Genomic DNA, 23,607 nt, shown 5'->3' with positions numbered 1-23,607 from the left:
TGACTCATTTTTATTTTTGTAATACCGCTGTGTAGTCATCACCAAATTCTGTGACCTTTTCATGAATTTTAATACAGTCTTTTCTAATAATAAATCAGTGCACCTATGTCTCTCTTATTCTTTCCTCTCTTCGCTTTCTCCTAATCCTCTACCAGTTGCTTCCACTTCCTGAGACTTGGTCAGCTGGAGATCTCTTCCCGTTAAAAGGGAGTTCTTCCTTCCCACAGTCACCAGATGCTGCTCACAGGGGTTATTGGTCTAATACTGTCAGTTCTTTACGTTGTGATTCACCTTGAGGAATTGCACAGAACAAAAGAAAAAAAAAAGCATACTACTTAACCTCGACTTTAAATCTGCTCGCGTGCTGATCAAATAACCTACAAGCCTATGCTTAAGAGGCAGACACAGAGAAAGAGAAATCTTCCAAGCGTGCTTAAACTAATTGCGTTTATTTATATGCGTATAATTGCCCATCAGGGGACTAATGGTTATAAATCCCTCTGCAGCGAGAGCTCTGAGCTTCAGCCCCTGCTGACAGATTGTGAGGGGGAAGCGGTGATTACACGCCATGAAACATTTTGGGGAGGGCTTTCTCCAAACCTGGATTTTCACACTTAAAGAAAGGTCAAATGAATCACCGCGTATGAAGGTACACGTAGCACCTCCTTCACTATATTGCTCAGAAAAACACACAGACATCCTGCAGCTCAGGTTGAAATAGGAAATAGTTTCTCGTATTTATTTAGGAAATAGTTACATAAAATATAGCATTAAAGTCTAGTGTAACAGACAAATTGCACACAGTAATAATAATAATAACAATAATATTAATTACCAAAGTAACACTGCTGGTAACTTTCTCTTTACAAAGGAAGGTTTAAGGAAAGAGGTGAAGCATGACAATCACACTACAGTCTGACAGTACAAAATGTGGGTATAAATACTGGACATCTAGAAAAATACACAAGTCCTCTTCAGACTCTCTTCATACAATATTAACAGTTTCATAGAAAAATCGAAAACACACAGTCGGCTCTGTTGATTAGCACCAGCTGGTCAAATTCCAGAGAGAAATTTGGCATAAGTCCTCCTAAAGTTCAAATATGTCTTTTAAAATAAAGTGATAAAAAACATTTTAGCGTGAGCTCTTATTGATCAAAATAATATTTTTACTTTTTTTAAAAACAACAAGAAGAAGAAGAACGCCCGAAAGAAAACACAAGACGCCAAACAGCAGACATTAAACAGGTTGAACGATTGGCAAACAATTTACATCTTTTTACTTTCTTTTTGTTCTTACTTGCATATATATCGATCAGCAATGCCCGTTCTGATATTAACTTATATTTTTTTAATATATACAACATAATATACAGCCACGAGAGGAAAGCTGAGGTTTTGGAGAGTTTGGGTGTGTTATGCTACATGAGACTACGTTTGGATGCTTGGAGAGCCATTTGTCTACGCTTTCCCGATGGCTGTGTTTTCATTTTTACAATCGACTTTAGTCCAGTATGTTCCCTGAGCTACGGGCGACGACACCTTATGTTTGCTTGTTTTATCTGTACCTGGTCTCATTAATTCATGTACCATGTGGAAACGTCCTCGTTAGAGAAGCTGCGGAGATAGTTTGCCACCACTGGGTGTTTAACTGCTTAAGGAAAAACACAACAAGATTAAAATGATAAAAAATGACTAAAAAAGAAAGAAAACTTTAATTATTTCTTTGAAAAATATTGCTTCAAGAGAGTAGAGAAAGATGGATCAGGTGTTTTTTTTTGTTTTTTTTTGGGGGGGGGGGGGGGGGGTAACTTTTCAATGGGCGTTGTACATAGCAGCAATCCATAAGATGACACCTTGGGTTTTAAAAGAGTTTCAAAAATGGAGTTTTATGCAAATATTGCCCATTCTGCTTGTCGTGTTTTCTTTTATTTTACACATCTTTGTACAGTATTTGTTACAGTGCAATGATAAGAAGTACACCAGCATGGTGGGAGGAAGAGGAGGAGGGGTGGTCACTAATGATACAAACGTGTATTGCTGTCCAGTCCACCACACCCAAGCCAAACCTTTAAAAGTCCTGTTTTTTTTTCTTTTCTTTTTTAGGTTGAGGATTCATCCTCGCGTCTGTAGCTCTTCTAAGTGCTTCTTGTTGTAGGCAGAGGGGACCGGCACTCGTCCTTTCATGGCAGGGCTGTAACTGAGACAAGTCCTCTCCAAGATTAGCTGAAGGTTGAGAGGAAATCAAGAGCAGATCCAAACCAAAACCAAGACATTTTTGCAAGGCTGAGAAAAAAGAAGAAAATAAACACAAACTAGTGTTTAGGGTTGGGCGATAGGACAGTGACCGGCTCAGATGATTGGCGGTTGTATTATTGCGGGAGATTTTTGGCGTTTTAGTTTGCTAATTTTCTGCGTTGCAACCGTAGACAGTATAAAAGATGGATGTGGCTGTGGTAACATCACCCATTGGACTTAAATATTTACTGAGTATGACCCAAATTAAGCAAGTGAGCTAATAAACTCATCACAAAAGTGTTTACTTATGTTGTCTCTGGATTATTTTCCCATAGACAACAAGTCTTTCTGGAACTACAGGTCTGCATTCCCTGGTGGTTATTAAAGAATAATGCAGGTTTAAGGCACTTCTGCATTGGCTTTATTTCTTTATTTATTTTGTTATACTCGGAAGTACGTCCACCTTTTATAATGTCGCTGTAAATAATTAACTCTAAAGTGCAATAGCTCCTTACTTTCTGGAGGTTTTATGAGCAAGAGTGGAAAGCTGTACACAGATATCAAAGTTTTTCACTGACATGCCAAATGTTCCTGGTTTTCTACCCTAATTGTTTGATAGAGTTGCTGTTATCCCATCTGTGGTTCCCAAAGTTTGGGCGTTTTCAATAAATAAATACAAACTTTTTAAAATGTCGGCTTTCCAAAACGATGCCACTTCAAATTGATAGTTTTTTAATTAATATATATTTTGAATTTGGGAATGGCTGCTTTAAGATGCTAAGGTGTACCTCAGTTTGCCAAAATAATTAGTTGTGGAGATGTGGCAGAAAATGTTAATGTATCGCCCAACCCTGTTAGGGGTAATCCCCTAGAAAAACAGATGTAATCTACCCAAAAATCCACTCCATATGTCCACTGTGTCGTTCAACCTCCAGCCAATCAAGGCATGATTTCCAATAAGAAGGACAGAATCTGAAAGAGAAATGTCTTGAAAACTGGACTCCATCTCTACAGCCCTGCTTTTTCAGACTTCGTTGGATCCCTGGCTGGTGCAGGAAGAGAAGCTGTCGTACAGCGAGTCGCTAAGGGAGCCCACGGGATCCACCCCGGGCCTGCTCGTGAAACTGGAGGAGGACGAGGCCTCGTCTCCTTTGAAGCAGCTCTCCCCGCTCTTCCCCCCGTCGGCGTGGCAGTCAGCTCTGCGGCCGCCCGAGCCCGTGTCCGGGTACAGGCTGCTGGAGCTGCTCTGATTCAGCTTGTTTAAGGACTCCAAAGAGAAGTTGAGAGAGAGCGGCTGGCTTGTGCTGACGGGCATCTTCTCCATGGGAATCTCTTTCTGCAGAGAGAAAGGAACATCTGTTAATGAAGAGCAAATACACGCTAGTTCATGTTACGGTAAATGCTGCAGTGTGAACTTTTTGCGCTGCCCTGTCTCTACTCTAACAACAGTGAGTACGACAGTGATCTATATTGAGATTTTTGTCACGCTCAACGACCAAATGTACGTCTTGGGTGCTGGCAGGCATTCATCGCAGGGAATTTGGTCCCCTCGGCACTCTTCCTGCTACATTAACTGTGCCATTCAACGTTATTATTTCTTTTGCATTACCTCTGACCATCTGCTTTGTAGGAATACATTAGTAAAAAAGCTGCTGTTTGTTAACACTGCTTCAATTAGCAGGAGTGGTTTCATCTCTTAGCTGATGCCAAAATGTGCCAGACCAAGAAACACACCTTTAGCTAACTCAGCTACAAAAACTGTAAAAGCATGCATTAGCCGTCTGCTTCACTGTCATATGACCCATTGCCACACAATCACAGAGTAAAATAATCCCTTCAGAGGGAAAGCAACACAACACATACACCTAAAAATAGTCTGTTCTTATTCATAATGTACCTGCTTCCCAGTATCTTTTTAATGCGTGTCTCAAAAGACACTTTAACAAGGTAGTTACTGTACCCCTCAGCATCAAAACACCTCCTCAGAGGCTGTAAACAACTTTATTTCTGCAACAAATAAAGCCTGGGAGCACAGCAGCTATCTTCATAGGTGCTTTTTGCAGGGGTAAGTACACAGAGGAGTAGCTGCAGGGGCTGGACAACCTCTAGGGACCCTCCAAACCTGGACCGTTTAGCATTTAGCTGCGAGCTGTAGCTCCCTTCGGACATAAATCCAGAACTACTTCACACAAGGAGCACAAACACATACGCCACTGAACTTTATTAGCACAATTTGGCCCGTGCAAACTCTTACTGCAAGGGTCACGCACACACAGAGATCTTTAAAAGTTCCCCTTAATATGAAGGTCTCATCTGCCTCTTATCACACTGAAAACGTGATCACATTTGTCTTACTTAGCCATAAATACATGCTTTCACAGCCTTTATTACAAAAGTTCCACCTAAATAAAAACCAAAAGGGTTTGATCGAATAAGTCATAAAGCAAGGAATTTCTCCTTTTTATCAAAGAGGCCACAACGAGAAAAGTTTAATTTGGTTATTTCTGATTTAACAGTATGTAAAAGTGGGCGACCTAAGGAGACATTAGCTCACCTTTTTTGTTTACTCTGTAAAAATGTCTATGTTCATAATGCTGCTATATCCCAGCCTAATTAATATACTGTAGGGTGAAAGCTTCACATGAGCCTGTTGCTGTTAGTCTGGTCCACAGGGTTGACATTTCCAGCCACAGAGCAGGAGCAGGCTCATAGCATCAATCTACAAGAAGCTGAAGTCACGTAATTTTGAACTGTAGCAGGAAGTACAGTGTCCCTTTATGTAAGCACAGCTGTTAATTAATTAATTAGTCCTGTTGTCTGTGAAACCATTGATTGAACAGCTTATTTTAATTTATTTTTTTATTATTTATATTTTTAAGTCATTCTAAGGTCTGTATGTAATGGAAGTGTGTCCATTTAGGGTTTCTTCTATTTCCTGCTGCAGCCTGATCTAGCATGTTTTTCTCCTTATCAAGTAGCCTCATCTCTTATCTTATCAAAATATTCCACCTTTGGTGATGTGGTGCTTCTGTAGATGTATGCAGTGACAGCTTACTGACTAAATGACATACCGCTGAAACTGGATTTCTTTCTGTGAGACATAGCAGGCTGTTCGTGCTCGATACAGGGATGTCACTGCTCTATAGTGAAACATTAGTTAAGTCTTCTCAGTTTCTCTTACTAACAACCTAATTACATTCACGTGCCAACCCAGGTGTAAACTATGTCATGATGAGGAAAGGATTGAGAGGGAAGAGAGGAAATCATTTGCCTCTAAATGCAGCAGGTCTCATAAGAGCATCAAATCCTGGAAGAGTTTTAAACATGCAAATGTAAAAGAAAATGCCTGAAAAGTTCAACAGGAAGGCTAAAACTGAAAGTAATCACCTCATATTGTGACTGATGCCGAATCAACACAAAACCCTAACATCCCATCGAGGCCCATTAATCTGCACGGTGACCTTTGTTGGGAGGCGGAGTCATCATAAATTTGTAAAGAGGTCGGAATCAAAAGAAATATTAAAGGAAAAATGTGCCCAGAGGTGACGTGTGACTCACATCTGACACACAGGAGCAGCTTTTTTTTTTTTTTGCAGGTGCGGAGGTTAACTTCCAAATTAAAAACAGGTGCTGAATGCAGATTAGACCGGACGAGTTTTAATTCGACACCCACGCGTGCTTTTTCATAGCTTTCCTATTTTTGTGTCAGATTTTTGTCAGCTGTACAAAAAAGAAAAGACCTGTCGTTAAACCGCCTCGGGGCAAAGAAAAGAGTGCACAACGTGAATCTGTGATTAGCTGTGCGACAGTGAAAAACAGTCTTCAGATGCTGATTCTCTCAGCCAGCCTCCATTCGTCACAAACAAGAGGAGAGAAAAGAAAGGGGGGTTGGCTGTGCTATCGCTGATTGGGTTTGATTTCGGAGGAACACAATTACCAGCAGATCGAAGCTTCCCGGTGCAGGTCTCTGTACCACCTGCGGGCGCAGCCAAAATGATGGCTCCACACATAACAGGCTCCAGGCGGACGTCTCAGTGAGAGCTTCCTTCTTGAAAACACGAGGGCCCGAATCAGCAATTGGTTCTGCATCACATGCCAGTAATAGGATGTCTAAACTCAAATTCAGCAGACCTGCTTGCTACAAAAGCTGAGTGAAAGGGTCTTTTATTAAGGCTCAAGCAAGAAACATTTTTTCGTTTTCCCCTGCTGTTATGTATTTTTCCCTTTTTACGTTAATATTCTGAGTCGTACAGATGTTACACGTCTATGCTTTAGATCTGTAATCCTTCAGATTTCTCATGAAGTCAAACTAATTTTATGCACACTGCTATACTTAGTAGCTTTTAATGACCAAAATTGTAATAGCCACACTCTGTAAATAAAAGATGGAGCTAGTAACAGTTGCCATCTTGGAGTCCCCAGGGAGGGGGGGGGGGGGGGGGGGGTCGCCTTTACTGGAATGAGAACACATCAGCAGCCACAGGTCAGGCAAAATAATGACTTTACCTTCTAAGGAGGCTGATGAGAGCCAAACCGCTCCAACAGCTGCTCATCACCTTCTACACATGCACAACAGAGAGCATTCTCATAGCCTGCATGACAGCCTTGTATGGTAGCTGCACCAAAGGTGACAGAAGCATGTTGTGAAAGCAGCACAAACAAAAACAAAATCATAAAGAGGGCCAAGCAAAACCATGAAGACAACACACCCCTCGGACGATGGTCTGTATTTGTATAGCACTTTTCTAGCCCCTAAGGACCCCAAAGCACTTTACACAACCAGTCAGCCACCCATTCAGACACTGGTGATGGCAAGCTACATTGTAGCCACAGCCAACCTGATGCGCACTGACAGAGGCGAGGCTGCCGGACACTGGCGCCACCGGGTCCTCTGACCACCACCAGTAGGCAACGGGTGAAGTGTCTTGCCCAAGGACACAATGACCGAGACTGTCCAAGCCGGGGCTCAAACCGGCAACCTTCCGATTACAAGGCAAACTCCCAACTCTTGAGCCACGACCGCCCCGATCTGTGTTCAGGCTCCTATGACTATGGCAGGCGCTTTAAAACTATCCAAACACATACAGACCGACCGAAACACAGCTTCCTCCCCATCTTAACACGACCCCACAGTAACTATGCATGAACCTCATGTGCAGTTTCACCTCCTTATGGGGATTTTATATTATGCAAAAAAACTCATGTAAAGTGCTCAGCATCATACCATTACAACCCTCATGTATCTGTTAATTAGTCAGTAAGCTATGTTTAAATATGGTATTTATTGTCAGTAATTTTGTTATGCTGGGATATTGACAATGAAGAATTTTTCTGTCTAGTGACAGTGATGCTGAGATGAGCTGTTTAGGGCGTGTGAACTTTTCTGTCAGTAAGTGCAACTGTTTTTGCCGCTGTTAGCCTCTGTTAGCTGCTGTTAGCCTCTATTAGCCACCGTTAGCTTCTATTATCTGACATTAGTGAAACTGTCTTCAATTGGATTGGACTTAGACACTTAGTGAATAAACTCACCAAGGATTTGAGAATGTAATCAAACTGTTATCAGAGGGAAAGTGTGGTTTTTAGGACTCTCAAGCCTAACATTAGCTGGCATAATGTTAGCTTATAACCAGCTGTTGCTGCTGTTTAGCGAGCTCATTGTCAGATGTCCAGAGACAGGAGCATCACATGTCTAATGTGCTGATAATAACAGTATCAGGAATAAATGAGTATATTTATCCACATTTTTGCATGTTAGTGTTCAGGACATTGAGGATAACATTTTATTAAAATGTTGTTTGCGTTTTCTCTTTCCTTTGCATTCTTTGGTGGAGAGGACACGTTCTCATATAATAAAACATTGGCATGACGCCTCATATTTTGAGTCTGCAGTTGCAGTTTGTTAGAAAACATAATTACACACTAATCAGTGCATATTTATAACTATATTATTCTTGTTTTTCTATTTAATAAAGCAGCTGATGCAAAGCAGTTGGTTCAGAAGTAAACTCTGAGGTTGAAAATTGCAACGACTGCCATTTACTGACATATCAGTGAGTGTCAAATGTATGGCTATGCTGGTATATATATGCATGGTTCATCATTATATATTTATATGTAGATGATGCTTTAATACTGCATAACTTGGAACCTTAATACGATTAAAATGGGTGGCTTAAAGGAGCCCTCATCTAGTTTAGTTTAGTTTCGTAACAGGCTGCAAACATGTTTATTTCTCCTGAATAGTATGTATTTTTAACAGGAATGTATATGGAGGATTGACTTGCTTCTTTTGACTGGTTTATTAAAGATATAACTTGCAATAAGATGACAAATATTATTATCTGCACTGTAAACCAATTAGCAAACCTTCCTGTCACCACGAGCCAAGATTGAGAGCTCAAGGACTTTGACATAGATGTTATTTGTTCATCCTCAAAATAAAGCAACAAGTCCACTGCTGGCATTTAAGTTTGCTGAAAGGATGTGATGAGAAAAAAAATTAATAGAAGCAGATCTGTATTCAGCACATGGAGGCATTATGAAGCGAGATTTGTGTTAATACTAACAAAACAATTTTTTTCCCATGTTATCTGCAAGAAAATCAGAGCAGCTGTGGACAGACATCAAGCTGGGTGTTGAATGGTTATTAGAAACTATTCATGGCCAGTTTCAATGACGTGAAAGTGTATTCAGTGTGAACTGTGCTGAAAGGAGGCAACAAATCACAAGTTTGGTCAGTGTCAGGTTTGAGAAAAGTTTGGAGGGAGAAGTAATTGGAAAACTCATTTTCTATTGTTGCTGACAGAATTTCGGCAACTTCGTGTCCGTGCATCGTGTGATCGTAGCGTCTGGGTTACTTTACAATGAGGACAACAGTGGTGGTGGGAGGGGAAATGCTAATATAACTTATTTATTGTCTCGGGCTATGTGTTGTCTTTGCTGTCACCACTGCGCGAGTAATTTGATCGCGGGCCAGTGTGGTGAAAGTGCGATGGCGGCTTCTCGCTTTCTATTTCGGGGTCTTTTCCATCTGACTCTGGCGATGCTATCAGCCTGACAGTGACACAGTGGGAAGCGCATATTCCTGCTGCTGATATTTATTTGTACACTGATGCAGTTTTGGTTATCTAGCAGCCTTATTTCAAACTGCATGTCAACTGAAATGTTCCCCTAACCCTCACCATGTAATTACTGCCCAAGGTAACAAGCTGTTCCACGCTTGAGGAGTCTGCTGATTTGTGCTACACAGAAGGGTTTTGTTTGGACCTGGGCCACAGGAATATCACCAATGCCACACCTTGGCACAAGTTCTGATGCTGTTTTCCTGCAGCAATATCCCAGACAAAGCGTGGAAATAAAGGGGGGGAAGTAATGAGTAAGCAGGAAAAGCAATAAAAGCACAAAAGTTCATTCAAGGAGGACAAAAACAAGACAGAAGGAGACAAAGGAAACCTGTTTAGAGCGAAAGCGGGCAAAGTCAACTGGGAAGAAAGACAAAGAGAGTTGTATGGGAGACAGAAATAGAGAGGGGCAAAACTGAAGGGGAAGAAAGGCAAAGACACGTGGGAGAAAGAGAGACTGGGAGGAAGGAGAGGATAGAAAGGAGAAGGGGGTGGGGGGCGCCGTTAGCGGGGCTGTCAGGTGCTGTCAGGATGATGAATGGGAGGCCAGCACGGGCTGTGAGGGCCCTGATGGGAGCCGCTGAGCTTTACATCACTCTCCTGAGTGTTTGTGAAAGGTTATTAAAGGCGCTTAAATCACGGGGCTCTGACACAGGCCCGCTACCAGCCACCAAACTTCCCCAAACTAAAGCCGGTGACAGTCAAATGCTCCCGAGCCACGACAAAAGGAGAGCGGCCGCACAGGTGTGGACGTGCACAGCCAGGGGTGAGGAGGTGATGACACTCGGATAGATTGTCTTTTTCAGAGGAATAATGCGGGGTAAATGGGTTCAGAAGCAGTCATCCATCATTACGGTCAGTTCACGGCTGACGAATAAGGTTATTGTTGACACGAATGCTTATTTTAACGCAGAAGTTTGAAATCAGTGGAATTAGCTGCTAGTAAAATCACAGCAAACGTACACAGTGCGATAGGATGCTTCAGTAAGTGGGTTCCCATCGGAGTAAGTAAATTTACTATGCAGCAGTAGTAAGGTGGAGTCAAACTTTACAGGTTAAATTTTACAGCTGCTCTTTTTTTATTTGTATTTTGGGTTTTTTATTGGTGCTTTGTCTAAAAACTGTAAGTTTACAATACTATTTGTACCTAAGAAAAAGTTTAGACAAACTCAGGTGTGCTGTTGTTGCATTTGAAACACCTTTTACCTTTTATTAAAGCTAATCAGACTTCTGGATTTGTCTCCCTGGGTTTGAAAAGTCACATTTTACATGGACTGGTACTTCCACTCACCGGTGACTTCATTAGGTACGTGTGTTTAACTGCTCATTAATCCAAATACCTAGTCAGTACCAGCCAATCACAGGGCCCACGCATGCATAGATCCATCCTGTCTTGTAGCAATAGACATAATCAAACTCAGTTGGTACTAAAGGCGTACTAAGAAACAGGTATTACAAGTACTTTAAGCACTTTGTCTAACATTCGTTCGAGGAGTTCTAAATTGGGACCAACTTGGGGTCAGTATCTCGCTCAAGGACAGTGTGACATGCAAACTACTAACCTTTGGATTAACAACAACCAGCTTTACCTTGTGAGAAACAGGACTTGAGATGTAAGCTAAGGGTAGCAGGAACAGATATCATTCGTCACATTATTTGGTTAGCCTAGCAGACAGGTGTGGATACTTGCGTTGGCACCCATCTTCCAGTGAAAGCAGCCAGGCTCTTAAATTGGGGGAAAATTGGTTAAAACCATAAAAACAGTTTTTAGCTGCTGGGTGGAAAGTTGTTTATTTCCTCTGTAAAACTGGAAGTCTATGGGGAACGAGTCATTTTCAGAGCCAGTAGAGAAACTGCAGTTTCTGAAATGTCGTTGTTTTTGTTATTCATGTATGGAAGTTGCTGCTTTATTTGAACTTTTTGCAGTAAACATGACTACCATAATACGAATAGCAGAAAAATACGACACATTTCATACCAAACGCAAAGTGTCTTGAAATTAGAGTTAGAAACCTGCAAAGTGGTCTACAAGTAAATTACTCCTCATGACAGTGTCAGCTATTATTGAGGAAGCTGTTTCTTTAATCTCTTGGATCAGTTCATAAACCTCCAATGCTACGACACACAAAGCCATTGATCCCAAGTGGTAGCAGCTAACACTCATTATCGCTGTATTACTGTACAATGGAGGCCTATTGATAAACTGCATTTGGGGCCATTGCAGCTTTGGTCCTAAAGTACGTGCTCAAAAACACGTGAATATTAGAATTAGGCACATCCACAGACTAATATAATCTCACAGCTGTGAAACAATACTAAGCAGCTTTTTAAAGAAAGTTGAGCAGCTTTATGACAGCAAGTTTTCACGGGTTTCACTCTGACAAGGCGTGCTTCTTGGGTGTTTCAGGGGTTGAACTTCTGACCTCACATTATTGCAGCAGTCCCTGTAAGTGTTGCAAGCCAACACTCAACTGGGAAACGTAGCCTTGCGCATCCAATTACATGACAGGCAGGTCTGAGGATGAGACAAACACAGCCTTGCTTGTCCTGTTTGAGTCCGTTGCGTGTGGGCTAATGGAGCTGTGCTTGCAGCTTGGCCGCACAGTGTCACTTCAAAAGGTTCCCGTTCGATGCTTTGCCTGTCCACCGGGACTCGGATCGGAATCAGAAATCTCTCTCTTCCTGTTTCCTCGCTTGTAGTTCGAGTGGAGTCGCTGAACTTTGCTTTGTTAAATGGCGAATCGGCCTCTGTACAATAATGTAATACTTGATCGAAACGCTGCTTTTGCTTGACTTGGCAGAGTCAGCAAACTGACCTCGGAGCTTAGGGGGATTCATTTGTGCTCGAGTGCCGCTCTCAGGACACTCGGGTGTGTGTTTATTTGCTGAATCACCCTGGACTCACTGCATCACCTACACCCAGCGCAATTTGTCATAATAATCTGCAGCATGGTTCAGATGGAGGCTGCATGTGCACAACAAAACTTGACTGTTTAATGGTGGGAATGAGATCTAAATTCGAAAAAATGTTTATTTTTTCTAATTTGTGGGTGTAAATGATTACAAATAGATTCGATCTGATCTCATTTTAAATTCCAAGATGACTTCAGAGATTGAGAACCAGCCCACACCATAAATTGAGATTTTTCTCCCCCATCTCTAATAGACAATAGTTTTTCTTAAAAAGTCGTGCTGACTCAGGCCTTTTTTTTTTAAATTATGGATTTTTATGTCAGGGCTGCTGCTGCTGGGGCAGGCGCACTGTAAGAGAGTTTGTCCCAGAGAGCCGGCATATTGCAGGCTGCAGGCCATTTCATGGTCTCTGATTCTAATTTGTCATTCAGCAGCGTTAAATACTTGTAGGCAAATACCCGCTGACACAAGAGGGTGAGGTGATCGAAAGCAATTAGGCGGATTTTTTCCGTGAAAATCTGTAAACGATTCCAAACGGCCGAAGAGAAAAACCTTGGGAGCGCAAACAACTCTATCGGGAAGAAAAAAGAAAAAACCTTGGATTTTTAGTGACTTTGAAAGAGCTCTTGTGCTTTGGGAGTCTGACCATCTGAGGAGTCTCCTTGCCGAAGTTTGCGACATACGAGAATCCTAACGGTCCAATTTATTCTTCCTCCCTCTGCCTCCGCTGCAAGGAAAGCGAAATTATGCATCTTCCATCCTGGGAAGACTTTCATTGAGGTCAGGCGCCGTTTTTCTGACTCAATACTCATCCTCTTTATGCTGCATAAAGAAGCATACATCTGGGAGCTGCATGGCTTTTAACACTTTAAAGTGCCTCTTTTTGGGCTACGCTAAGAGCCAATTGATTTATCCTAGAACAACAAACACAGGGCGTAGTGCATTTTCTCTTTCTAATGGTATTCTGAGGCCTACCAATCAATAATAACTATTAATATACAGAACATTCACCCGCTAAATTGAAACACTTAGAAAGTGACCTACTGGACGGCTTCCTTGACAGGAAAGTTTAACACGAATAAAATGCTTGATGGGAATCGGCAGCAAGCCTGTAAAACAGCTGTTAATGAGCGAATCTGATTAGCGGGGAAACAATGAGGAGTTTGAATACTCACACTGAGCCTGTCTCCAGCTTTTCCATCAAGGGCCGACTCCTTGTGCAGCAGGTTGTACTGCGAAATCTTCCTGCTGTCCTTCTCCAGGTGCGAGAACATGTCGTGTTGGTAGTAGTCCATGATTGACAAGGATTTTTCCACACTTCTTCTCTTCAGGGTGTCCTCATTCTGCTCGACTAGAAACACAGGAAACAGATTCACAAAAAAGGCATTTTTTGTTAAACTTGATCCAACTTCTACAAAAGATAAAGACTGAGGAAGCTTCATGAAAGATTCAGCGACTACAACTTTCAACCACACCTGAGTCATTCCTCTTAGCTCTGTTGATCAGGGTCTTTTGCGGCGAGCCCAAAGTGCTTCCCGTCCCCTCGGGTTCAGTCTCAGTGTCGCTGCTGCTGCCTGAGTACGTGCACACTCGCAAGGCTCTTTCCTATTCATGGACAACAAAAAAGTCATTTTAAAACAGAGACATAACGCGCCTTCAAAGCCATACGAGCGCTATTATGCAGTCTGGTTTTTGCACAGAGAAGATACCAGGAAAAAACTTTAAATATAGCCCTCATGACTAAGTTAACTTTTTGCAAAGCAAAGTGGTGTTTAAGCTTCTCTCTTTTTTAGTTCAGTAGCAAATTTAGTTATTCATATGTAGATACCTACAGTTTTGAGAAAGTTTACTTTTAAAAGTTATTTGCAACATTATAAAACAGTCGGTAATGTTACAGAGTCACAAAGGCCTGGAGACCGGCTGGGAGCCATAGATCCCAATCCCAAAGTGTCAAAGTGTCCCCTTAGCAACTATACTAACCCTATAAATGGAGCGGAGCGGTCAGTAAGCCTAGAAAAGCACCATTTGAATCCCAGGTCTATAAGACCTCAGTCACACAGGTCTAGAGTTTGGTCAACAACCCCCCTGGCAACCAAGAATAACTTTGTTGGCAATTGGCTGCTGGAAGTTGCTTTCTAGGTGAAACTAGTTGCAAAGAGGTTTACTGTGCTTGGGGAGTAACCTCCTTTTAATTGCTTTGGTCTCTAGTGGTTGCAACAGTTGCCAACTAGTCTGCAAGCACTTCTCAACTACTTGCTAAATGGTAGTGAAACTGTGAAAAGTGTGACACAAACCAGAAACAGAGACTATTAACTGTCAAATAAAAAGCCTTCTGAAATGTAAGTGAGGAGAATACGCATTTTTCACTCATGACTGGAGGTTGCCACGAGGTTGCAGACCAGTCTCTGGGCCTGTGTGATCTTACCTGCTGAGGAGAGCAAAGTCTACAGTACTTTTGGGTTATTCTTTTTCTTTTAATTTTCTTCCTGTGCACCTTGGACATGGACTAACTGCAGAAACATCTGATTCTAAACACACTTTAACCAGTGAAGTGATTGTGTGAGTATCTGTACACTGCACATCATGCTGTAGATATTGGCCAGATTTCTTTGATCTCAATGGGACTGGTTAAATAAAGGTAATAATTAGCTTGTGCATGTTGGTTATGTTGTCAGATTGGAGTATATCCTACCGGACTTCTACATCTGAATGTATTCTCCTCTACCACATAATCAGCAACAAGCTAATTAATCCCCCTTGGAGTGACAGTTTCAGCTGACCTAAAAGCTAGGCACTGATGCTCTGTAGCTGCAGCACGGCCATCATTATTTTTCTCAACACACACACACTGCATTTCACTGTGATGCAGTTATTGTCTCCTTTCAACTATATATTCAAAATAAAGTGAATACTTCCATGAAGAAAAGGCTGTCTTTTCTGCCATCTCACTAGCTTAGCAGCGCTAAAGAAACGCATTAAAAAACTGTAACTGCTTAATTCAAAAGCAATTAACTGCAACAAAAACAGATATTTCTAAGAAGCTCCTTCACAACACGTTACCCTCAACAGTTGGTAAGTATACAGCCTCCCTGGTGACATTAGTGGGAAAAATGCTAGTGTGTGGCCACCACTTTATTACCTCATTCCTCAAAAACAAGCAATGACCATTTTCAACTCTGCAGCTAATGAAAGAATTTCATCTTTGAAACTGTGTAAAGTTTGAGACAGTGTCTGGGTATCTCTCGAGTCCCTTTAAGAACCACAAATATGTCAACTTAGACTAAGTGTAATGTAAACGACTTACGCCCAGCATATCATGGTCCTTGGATTTCATCTTCCTCTCTGCTTCTGTCTCTTTGTCCTCAGTGGAACCTGAGATGTTGCTGCGTGGGGCACAAAAACTCAACCTCTTTGTCTGGATTGCGTCTAGAAATCGGGGGATATAAAAGAGAAATGAAGCAGGAGGTTTATAACAAACATGATAAGACGGTGATGAAGGTGATGAAGGTGATGTGGCGAACACTGACCACTGAATTTTACAAGAAGATCTGAACTAACATATGACCAAGTGGATTACCTGTGCAAACAGAGCGTGGAATATCCACTGGCAACTAGATACACGCAGGATTTTTGAGTATTTGAAAAATCATTAAATTATAAGTGATCAAATAGGTTATGCAACTACTTTTTCTCTTAAAATTGATATATTTGCTGTGCTAATCGATGTGCCTGATAGTGTGTAATGTGTCACTGCTGCCAAAAAGTGGTAATAATTCAACTAGAGGCTGTTCAGCGACAAAACAGAAGCGGAATGGTTTGTTAGCCAGCTAAATGCTACCGCACAAACAGGAGAAACAGCTGTAAAGCTAGCAAGTCAGAAGTCTACCACGACAGTCATTTGAGGAACAGTCAAATACTTCAGAGCGACAATCGAAAAGGACTTTTACTTATAAACTACAAACTGCAACATATTTGGACGTAGGGCAGATAGACGTGGGAGTGGAGCAGGGAAAGACCACTGTAATTCTCGTGGTAATTTCTCCTTGAGCTGACAGGCTGATGAAACACGGGATGAGTACATCTTGTACATCCATTCAGTCGAAACCTATCCAGCTGGCTACAAACCCATTTCCCATTCGCATATCTGAATGAAACATTAACAGCGTCCACCCTGTGACTGCTCCATCCACAACTCCTGGCAGCCAACAGAACAGCTTTCAGCTGTCGTCCCCAAATGACGTCGGGCCGTCTTATTATCACTCTACCCAGTGCTGTCAGACGCCAGTTTAATTGTCTCGCATTCAGAAACCTCTCTTTCAGCTGCATTACAATAACGGGCTGCTTTTGGCTCGTGTTCTGTCTCCATCTGAGAAATCTGCATGGAGATCATAAAAGTCCTTTCCCCTTCTTCCTCTCACCCATTACGAAACAAACAATGTGACAGACGTTCTGTCTGTTCAGGTATCCTTTGCTTTTTTTGAATTTTTTATAATGATGAAGGAAAGGACAAAGAGGTAAAACCTGTGATAAAGACGCACAGCTTGCTGTTAAGGCTTTCATAATCAACTTGTTTCACAGGGAAGACTCAACAGGAGCCACTTTATGTTTGTAGTTTTGCCTCAGATTCCTGCCTCTGCAGTGACACCGCAGCACTGGGGTGAACGAGATGCCGCCTAATGTCTTGTAAGCATAAATCTCCGGGTGTGAGCGCTCATCCCTGCATGTTATTGTAGCTTTAATTAGCCATCTGATTGCATGCTACCCTCCGCAGTTCTGCCGTGCATCATGGCCGACGCCGAGGCAGAAGGTGCTTTATGATCTATGGCTGCGGTGACGTGCCTATCTAATTGCATTTGTTGGTTTTCCTCGGGGAGTGGGAGTGTATGGCTTTCTACTATCTCAACTGAGTATCAGATGTCAGTGTTGATGCATTAGTCTCTGAATTAGCTGAACAAACAAGGTTCTTCTTTTAATCAGAGTTTAATAAACCAAACGGCTTCCTCTTGTCTGCTCCTCGGGAGCCCTTGAGCAGTCAGGAGGAAAATGCATTAACATAAAGTACAGTGACATTCAATACTTCACTTAACTTCCTGAAAGGTAAATAAGCTGTCTGAGGCTTTCGAGCCTAGGCTTTTTGTCCATCAAACATGATAATGGTAACGTTTACAGGCATGGATTTAAATTTATTTCCACTGTGACCTCGATGGAAAACATGAATAGCCTGAAAAGCACAATGAAAAGCACTGTTCTTTCTATTGTGGTGCCACATCCTGGCAGCTCTGATGACCTTCAAGTTAATTTAAAGAAAAAAAGTGTTGTAAAAAACTAACAGTACAAAGCACTAATGAGTATCAGTGATATATTAGATTAATAAAGCCAGACATCTATTATCTGTAAGATATAAATGAGGCTGGCACCTTTGCTTTGATTTAAGAAGCACTGCAAGTTGTAAATGTAATGCTTATACAAGCGAATGCACAAGCTAGGGTTACTGCAGGTAGATATACTGCAGAAACACATCAACCATCACTTGTAACATTGAAGGAAACTCTTCAGAAATGAAACTGCTGTCATTGTAGTGGATTTGTTCATTTGGCCTGAAAGGCAGATTGACTAGGAATCAAATATTCATCCAAGAGATTCACAAACTAGCCAGCCATATTCTTTGGCTGATATTTTGGTTAGGTGTTTAATCCAATACCGATGCACTCATGTCAGTGTAACAACACGAGTAGCTGGGTGTATTCTCCACTTTGACTGTTTCAAAGCAAACAGTTGGCCTCTTTGGGCAATCGCCATCTCTGCTGTTTCAAAAAAATCGTCCACAGATTTCCATTCAGGACTACAACCTCATTCCATTTAGGAAAAATTGGTGGGTGCCCAGTGTTTGCATTGATTTTTTTCTTTTGCATTTGGTGACCGAATGCAAGTAGTTAGCAGCAACCAACTGGTTCCCCAGAGGTTGATCGTGCAGTGCCTTCAACTCCTAAGGAAACAGTTTCAATCACAAGACAATTAAACAGGTTGCTTATTGGAAGGCAACCTGTCTCCAAACGATCAGAGACCAGCTCTGGCTGACTGCAATCGCTCTCAGCAAAGGTTTGTAAGTAACTGCTTCTAATCTATGAAACTCCCATCATGTTGCAGTCAATCTGATTCACTCTACACCAATGAGTACAACTTGTCTGCGATGCCATAGGGGACTCGACTCAATGGGTTGCCATTCCACTTAAAATGACCGGTCAATACTATAAAGGGTCTACAAACAGGAAAAAGAAGGCTATGTTGTGAGGCATTTGTTTACAGTTAATATTCCTGTCTTACCTGAGGATGCTAATTTGGGCAGGCGGCTCTGGGTGTCCTGGGCGTTGTTGTTGCTGCAGGTCACAGTGGGGTCAGACAGGGAGTGACCCATGCTCATAGAGACATGCGGGTGGGGCTTTGAAAGGGAAGGCACTTTCACATCAGGTTGTGAGGGGTCAGGGTGAGAAGAGGGAGGCTCCTGATCGAGCTCAGAGGAGCCACCGGTCACCCCCTCGGGGCTGGATTCAGATTTAGGGATGTGGCGACCGCTGGCCCGGGTGACAGAATCGGGGAGAGGGAAGGTGCCAATGCCACTGTCCAGGGTTCTCATCTGACAGCCGAAGCCTAAAGTGACAGGGAGAGGAGTGTGACGTCTGGGAGAAGCAGGAGACAACGACACAGGAAAAGAAAAGGAGGACCTGGATTTACATGCAGCGGAAAGGGTTGTGTTTAAACAAGGAATCTGTAGCAGGTTCAAAACACAATGTAAATGGAAAAAGAGAGAAAACAAAACATTTTAAACTGACACAGTACTTTTTGGAAGCTCCTTTCTGGTGCCCATTTGTAGTTATCACTATGGTGAGAGGCACACAGCTCTCATATACACAGTACACAAGAAACACCTGCTGCCAGCAATTCTGAACTAAATACACGATTGAGCTGCAACCCGAGGACATGCTCCTTGGATTCATCAGAGTGCACGCTGGGTTGTAATCAGGCGATGTGACAGCGAGTAGGAACAGATGGATGTCGTTTAGAAACCACAGTTTGCAGAGCCTTGACTCAGGCTGGAACAGATGGATGGCCATTCAGCACAGCACAGGCCCTTGTAACTGTGAACGGTAATGGCCAACAGTTACATCGGCTAATTATTAGTGGTTTGCAACTTTTTGCTGAGTTACACTGAAAACCACTGAGGATTAATTAGCTTTCTTACCAGGGACCTGTTATTCTTTTTCTTGTTTTCAGCTGTGTATACTGTTCCAATGGTGGACGCTCATATTAAACATTGCCAGAGTTTTACATAATGAGATAAAAGTACGTCAAAGTAATTCTTGGGTCAAAAAGATTCAGATTAATTTACAGCACTGGGAAAAGCCTTGAGCCACCCCCACTTCTTTCTATTTTGCAAGGAAAATGGGAAATAGTGATTTAATGAAGCATGTGTAAACATACATGTAAATACAGCATATAAAGCAAAACCAAAATGTGTAGAATTCCAACGAGCTTGAAAGTCGGAATTTGGTATGACCAAGTTTTTACTTAATATCTCTTTGGGAATCACCTGGTGCAAAAATACCATACTAGTACAGTTATCTTTGGTATTTTTCATAGATTGTACTTAAGAAATTGGGAAAAAAAAGTGTTTTTGTGACAGGCTGCTAATAACAAAGTTAAAAAAGTAAAATAGGCTCTTCACTAAGGTGGCTGTTACATACAAAAACAAAACTGGTTCATCCATTGAGTTAGGAGTCTTTTTATGCTTGAATAACTTATAGGTCAGAGTTAAGTGGCTTAACAGACAAAGCCATTCCTTTTAAAATGGTTGGGAACACGTTCTGGACTGACAGTGAGTGAAAAAGAAGCCAATGTCTAAAGAAACACTTTGAAAGACCTTCAGAAAGTCTGGAGAACTATTGCTCAAGTCTGGTTCCTTGGACACAAGAAAGATGAGAAGTATGATCGGAGATACTGGAGTGTAAACCTCCTAAAAAGTTGTCTGAAGTAAAAAACAGTGGAAGTTCAAGACTTTTTCAGTTCTGCATCTCCAAGTATTGGTTGTTAAAAACTCTTAAAGCGAACCTGAAGGCTTTCTTTTCTTCAGTCTCTCAGAAATGCGTAGATATTTACAGATTCTGCTTCTCAGTGTTACTAAAGCTTAAAGGGTTTCTTTCAACGCTGTTGTGCTTCACAGTGAGCTTTAAAAAGAATTTGCAAGTACTTAATCGGGCATACTTCAGAATTAGTTTACCGCTAGAAAGAAAAACAGAAAACAATATTTACACTTAGATGTGAAGCTCATACCATCTATCCATTTTCTCTTTGGACGTTTTTCTAGCAAGGATGCCAAGTACATTACTTAAATGTACATTATCTAAATTTAAAAGCATTGCCAATAGATGCACAAAGTAGGGGAATATTTGAGCGAGTTTTTGAGAAGAAAAATCGGTGCATGTCGCCAACTTTCAGCAGATTTCGCAACATACTGTGAAAACGAGTCCTTATATAAGTGTTTGGATGTACAGATACACCATGTTCATTGCACAGATGGCCTGTTAGTTGCAAATGTATCTGCTATCAGGCCCTCGAGGACACTTACATGTACTGGAATAAACAGAAATGCTGATCTCAGTGCATGTCATAGCCTCCGTATGCACATGGATGTTTACTTGTATATGAGAGCGAAAGGCGGAGAGAGCCATAGATTACACGGCTGTGTAATTGAATGCCAAGCCTGGCAGTTCAAAATGCCCTCTATAACCAAACTATAACAAGGTCCACAGTAATTCTACCCAGAGGGAACAACGACTGGACATAATCTAGTTTTTCATGAGCTCCCTATCACTTCTGTATACAACCTCCAGGGTTTGAGCAGAGAGAGTTGCCTTATTGATACCTCCTCTGCGTGGAAATGGGTTTATTCGAGGAAGAAAAACACAACAGAAATTGTAAGGCTGGATTAATACAACAGAGTGTACTATCTCTTTTGTTGCTGGAGCAAACATCCAGTTGAAATTATTCCTCTTTGGCTGAAGAATACAGTCTTTTTCTGTTATTTTGTACTTTCGTGCTTGTTAAAAATGTTTTAAAAAGGCAGCGCCATTTTCTAAAAACAAAAGTCTACAAAGTAAGTTTTGAACACCACACACATCAGCACCTGGTGAAGTAATAGCTGAATTATTAGTATTGATCAACAGTGCCATCAAACCTCTGCAGACGTATTAGAGTCATTTTGAGCTCCGGGTCAGTCAAAACGTTATTTATTGTCCCTTTATGAGGAAAAAAATACCTGCCTTGAGGGAAATTCTTCTAATGCACAGTACAATAACTGACCAGTGTGAACCTCCAAGCCCACATTCATAACTCGAGCTGCTTGCATCATAAACTGGCTGGATGTAAACTATTTTTATGATTGATGTGTTTACCTGGCATTAAAGCCTGTGAATGCTGCACTTTGGAGGGACGTGACATTATAGCAGTGCTGAAAAGCAACGAGCAGCCACAGCTGAACCTTTATTAAATATTTAATTCAGGCTGTCGGGAAGCGCTTAGTTGGCAGAATGTAAAGAAGGCAGCCTGTTAACCAGAATACAGAGACAATTAACATTTTTATTTTTGGTGACATGGCTCAGACCCAATATTAGTGGCTCAAGCCAAAAGTATTTTGTGATTGATTAGTAGCTTCGCAGCTCAATCTGCCAACTCTGTGCTTCTGTGGAGATTATTTCCATCTGCACTCAGCCTTAACAAACACATTTATTTTAATTGTGAGAACTGGCAGATGTATAGATTTTTCACTGTCACCAGCATGCATGTTTTGCATACAAACAGGACTAATTAAGATGCAACCCCAGAGAACAATGGCCAGCTTTTCCATCTAGTTAAAATATATTACGTTTGGAGACTAAGACTTTATTGCTATTGTTAGTAAACCTTTGAATATTCAGTTTTGTTTTTGCTCCGTTTTGATCTCCACCAACTCCTGGAGGAACTTTCTGACTCTTTAGCACCTAAGTTCTTAACTACAGTCCCTGGCCACTTTGTTAGGTACACCTGTTCAATTGCTAATTAATGCAAATATCTAATCTAATAAGTAACGCAACAACTCAGTGCATTTAGATATGTAGACATGATCAAGACGACCTGCTAAAGTTCAAACTGAGCATCAGAATAAGGAAGAAAGTCGAGTTAAGTGACTTTGAATGTGGCATGGTTGTTGGTCTGAGTATTTCAAAAACATAGATGTTTCTAGAGTTTACAGGGAATGGTCTGAAAAATTAGAAAATATCCAGTGTTTGGTAGTTCTCTGGGTAAAAACAGCATGTTGATGCCAGAGGTTAGAGGAGAATAGCCAGACTACATTCAGCTAATAGGAAAGCAACAGGAAGTACAATAACCAATCATTATGACCAAGGTATGCAGAAGAGCATCTCAACAGCAGCAGAAGACCACGGTGGGTAGGGATTGGGTATTGATAAGATTTTCACGATTCCATTTTCGATTCTGTTTAACGATTCGATTCTCTTATCGATTCTTTTTTTTAAAAAAAAGGAGAACACTAAAGTCGATTAGCTTAGAACTTTGTTTTATATCTTCTCTTTGAACAAGATAGAAATTTAGGAGTAACATGGCCTTACAAACCCAACAGTGAGATCTTAAGAGATGCAGCCTATGGCTCTTCAATGGGGTGTCACAGGGTCCCCAGGAAAAAAATTGTAAATGTAAAATAATAAAATAAATATTCTCCTGTAGCAATAACAAAGTATAACATAAATTATTCTGTAGCAATTACACAAGAATATCCAGTAATGTCCCTGCCTACAATTAAACACATTCACTTACCAAAAATCAGGGCATCTGCTGTGGTACATGGGTGCAAGCCTTTTACCACAAACTTAGTCACTGCTCGGTGACATTCGTCTATCCTGGCCTGAAAGGAGACGCTACCAGTAGACTGCAGCGAGAACTGCCAGCATCTGAGCCAGACTCTGTCTGTCTCTCTCATCATGGTCACCTAAATGCACAGTAATGGCAGGTTTTGTAATAAGGCAGATCGCACTAACATAATATGCACTGTTAGTTGATTATTTACCTGCCGCATTAACGGGAGAGGACGTGGAAACGTTACCGCTGCTGCTGGGTTGAGATTCACGAGTCCGGAGCGGAATTAAAAACACGACATTCATTTAAGGTCATCGTGTGTTTTGTGAGCAAATGCTTTTGCATATTCGCAGTGTTTCCTCCCTTAAATGAAATATCTACTTTGCAAGTATTGCAAGTTGCCCTGTTGTAATCCGTTCTCGTAAAGTAT

The 23,607-nt window shown here is 41.5% G+C and overlaps 1 protein-coding gene across 10 annotated transcripts in view; it reads right to left on the bottom strand.

Annotated features, from left to right (window-relative positions):
* Positions 1-707: 707 nt before the first annotated feature.
* Positions 708-23,607, bottom strand: part of LOC113016073 (nck-associated protein 5) — a 187,367-nt gene continuing 164,467 nt past the window's right edge. For 7 of the 10 annotated variants that reach the window (XM_026158586.2, XM_026158587.2, XM_080297111.1 and 4 more), the window contains 5 exons: positions 18,597-18,920; positions 15,577-15,698; positions 13,748-13,877; positions 13,448-13,623; positions 708-3,574 (listed from right to left, as the gene is read on the bottom strand). In XM_026158586.2, the coding sequence (XP_026014371.1) occupies positions 3,263-3,574; positions 13,448-13,623; positions 13,748-13,877; positions 15,577-15,698; positions 18,597-18,920 (1,064 nt within the window). In that variant the 3' untranslated portion in view covers positions 708-3,262. Of the gene's footprint in view, positions 3,575-13,447; positions 13,624-13,747; positions 13,878-15,576; positions 15,699-18,596; positions 19,039-23,138; positions 23,311-23,607 lie in introns of those variants that run through there. The other 3 variants (XR_013905111.1, XM_080297117.1, XM_080297118.1) reach the window with 3 other exon arrangements.

Source organism: Astatotilapia calliptera, chromosome 23, assembly GCF_964374335.1.
Source record: "Astatotilapia calliptera chromosome 23, fAstCal68.1, whole genome shotgun sequence".
Lineage (NCBI taxonomy): Eukaryota > Metazoa > Chordata > Actinopteri > Cichliformes > Cichlidae > Astatotilapia > Astatotilapia calliptera.
Note: the sequence above shows the minus strand (reverse complement) of the source record. Positions and strands in the feature narration are given on the sequence as shown.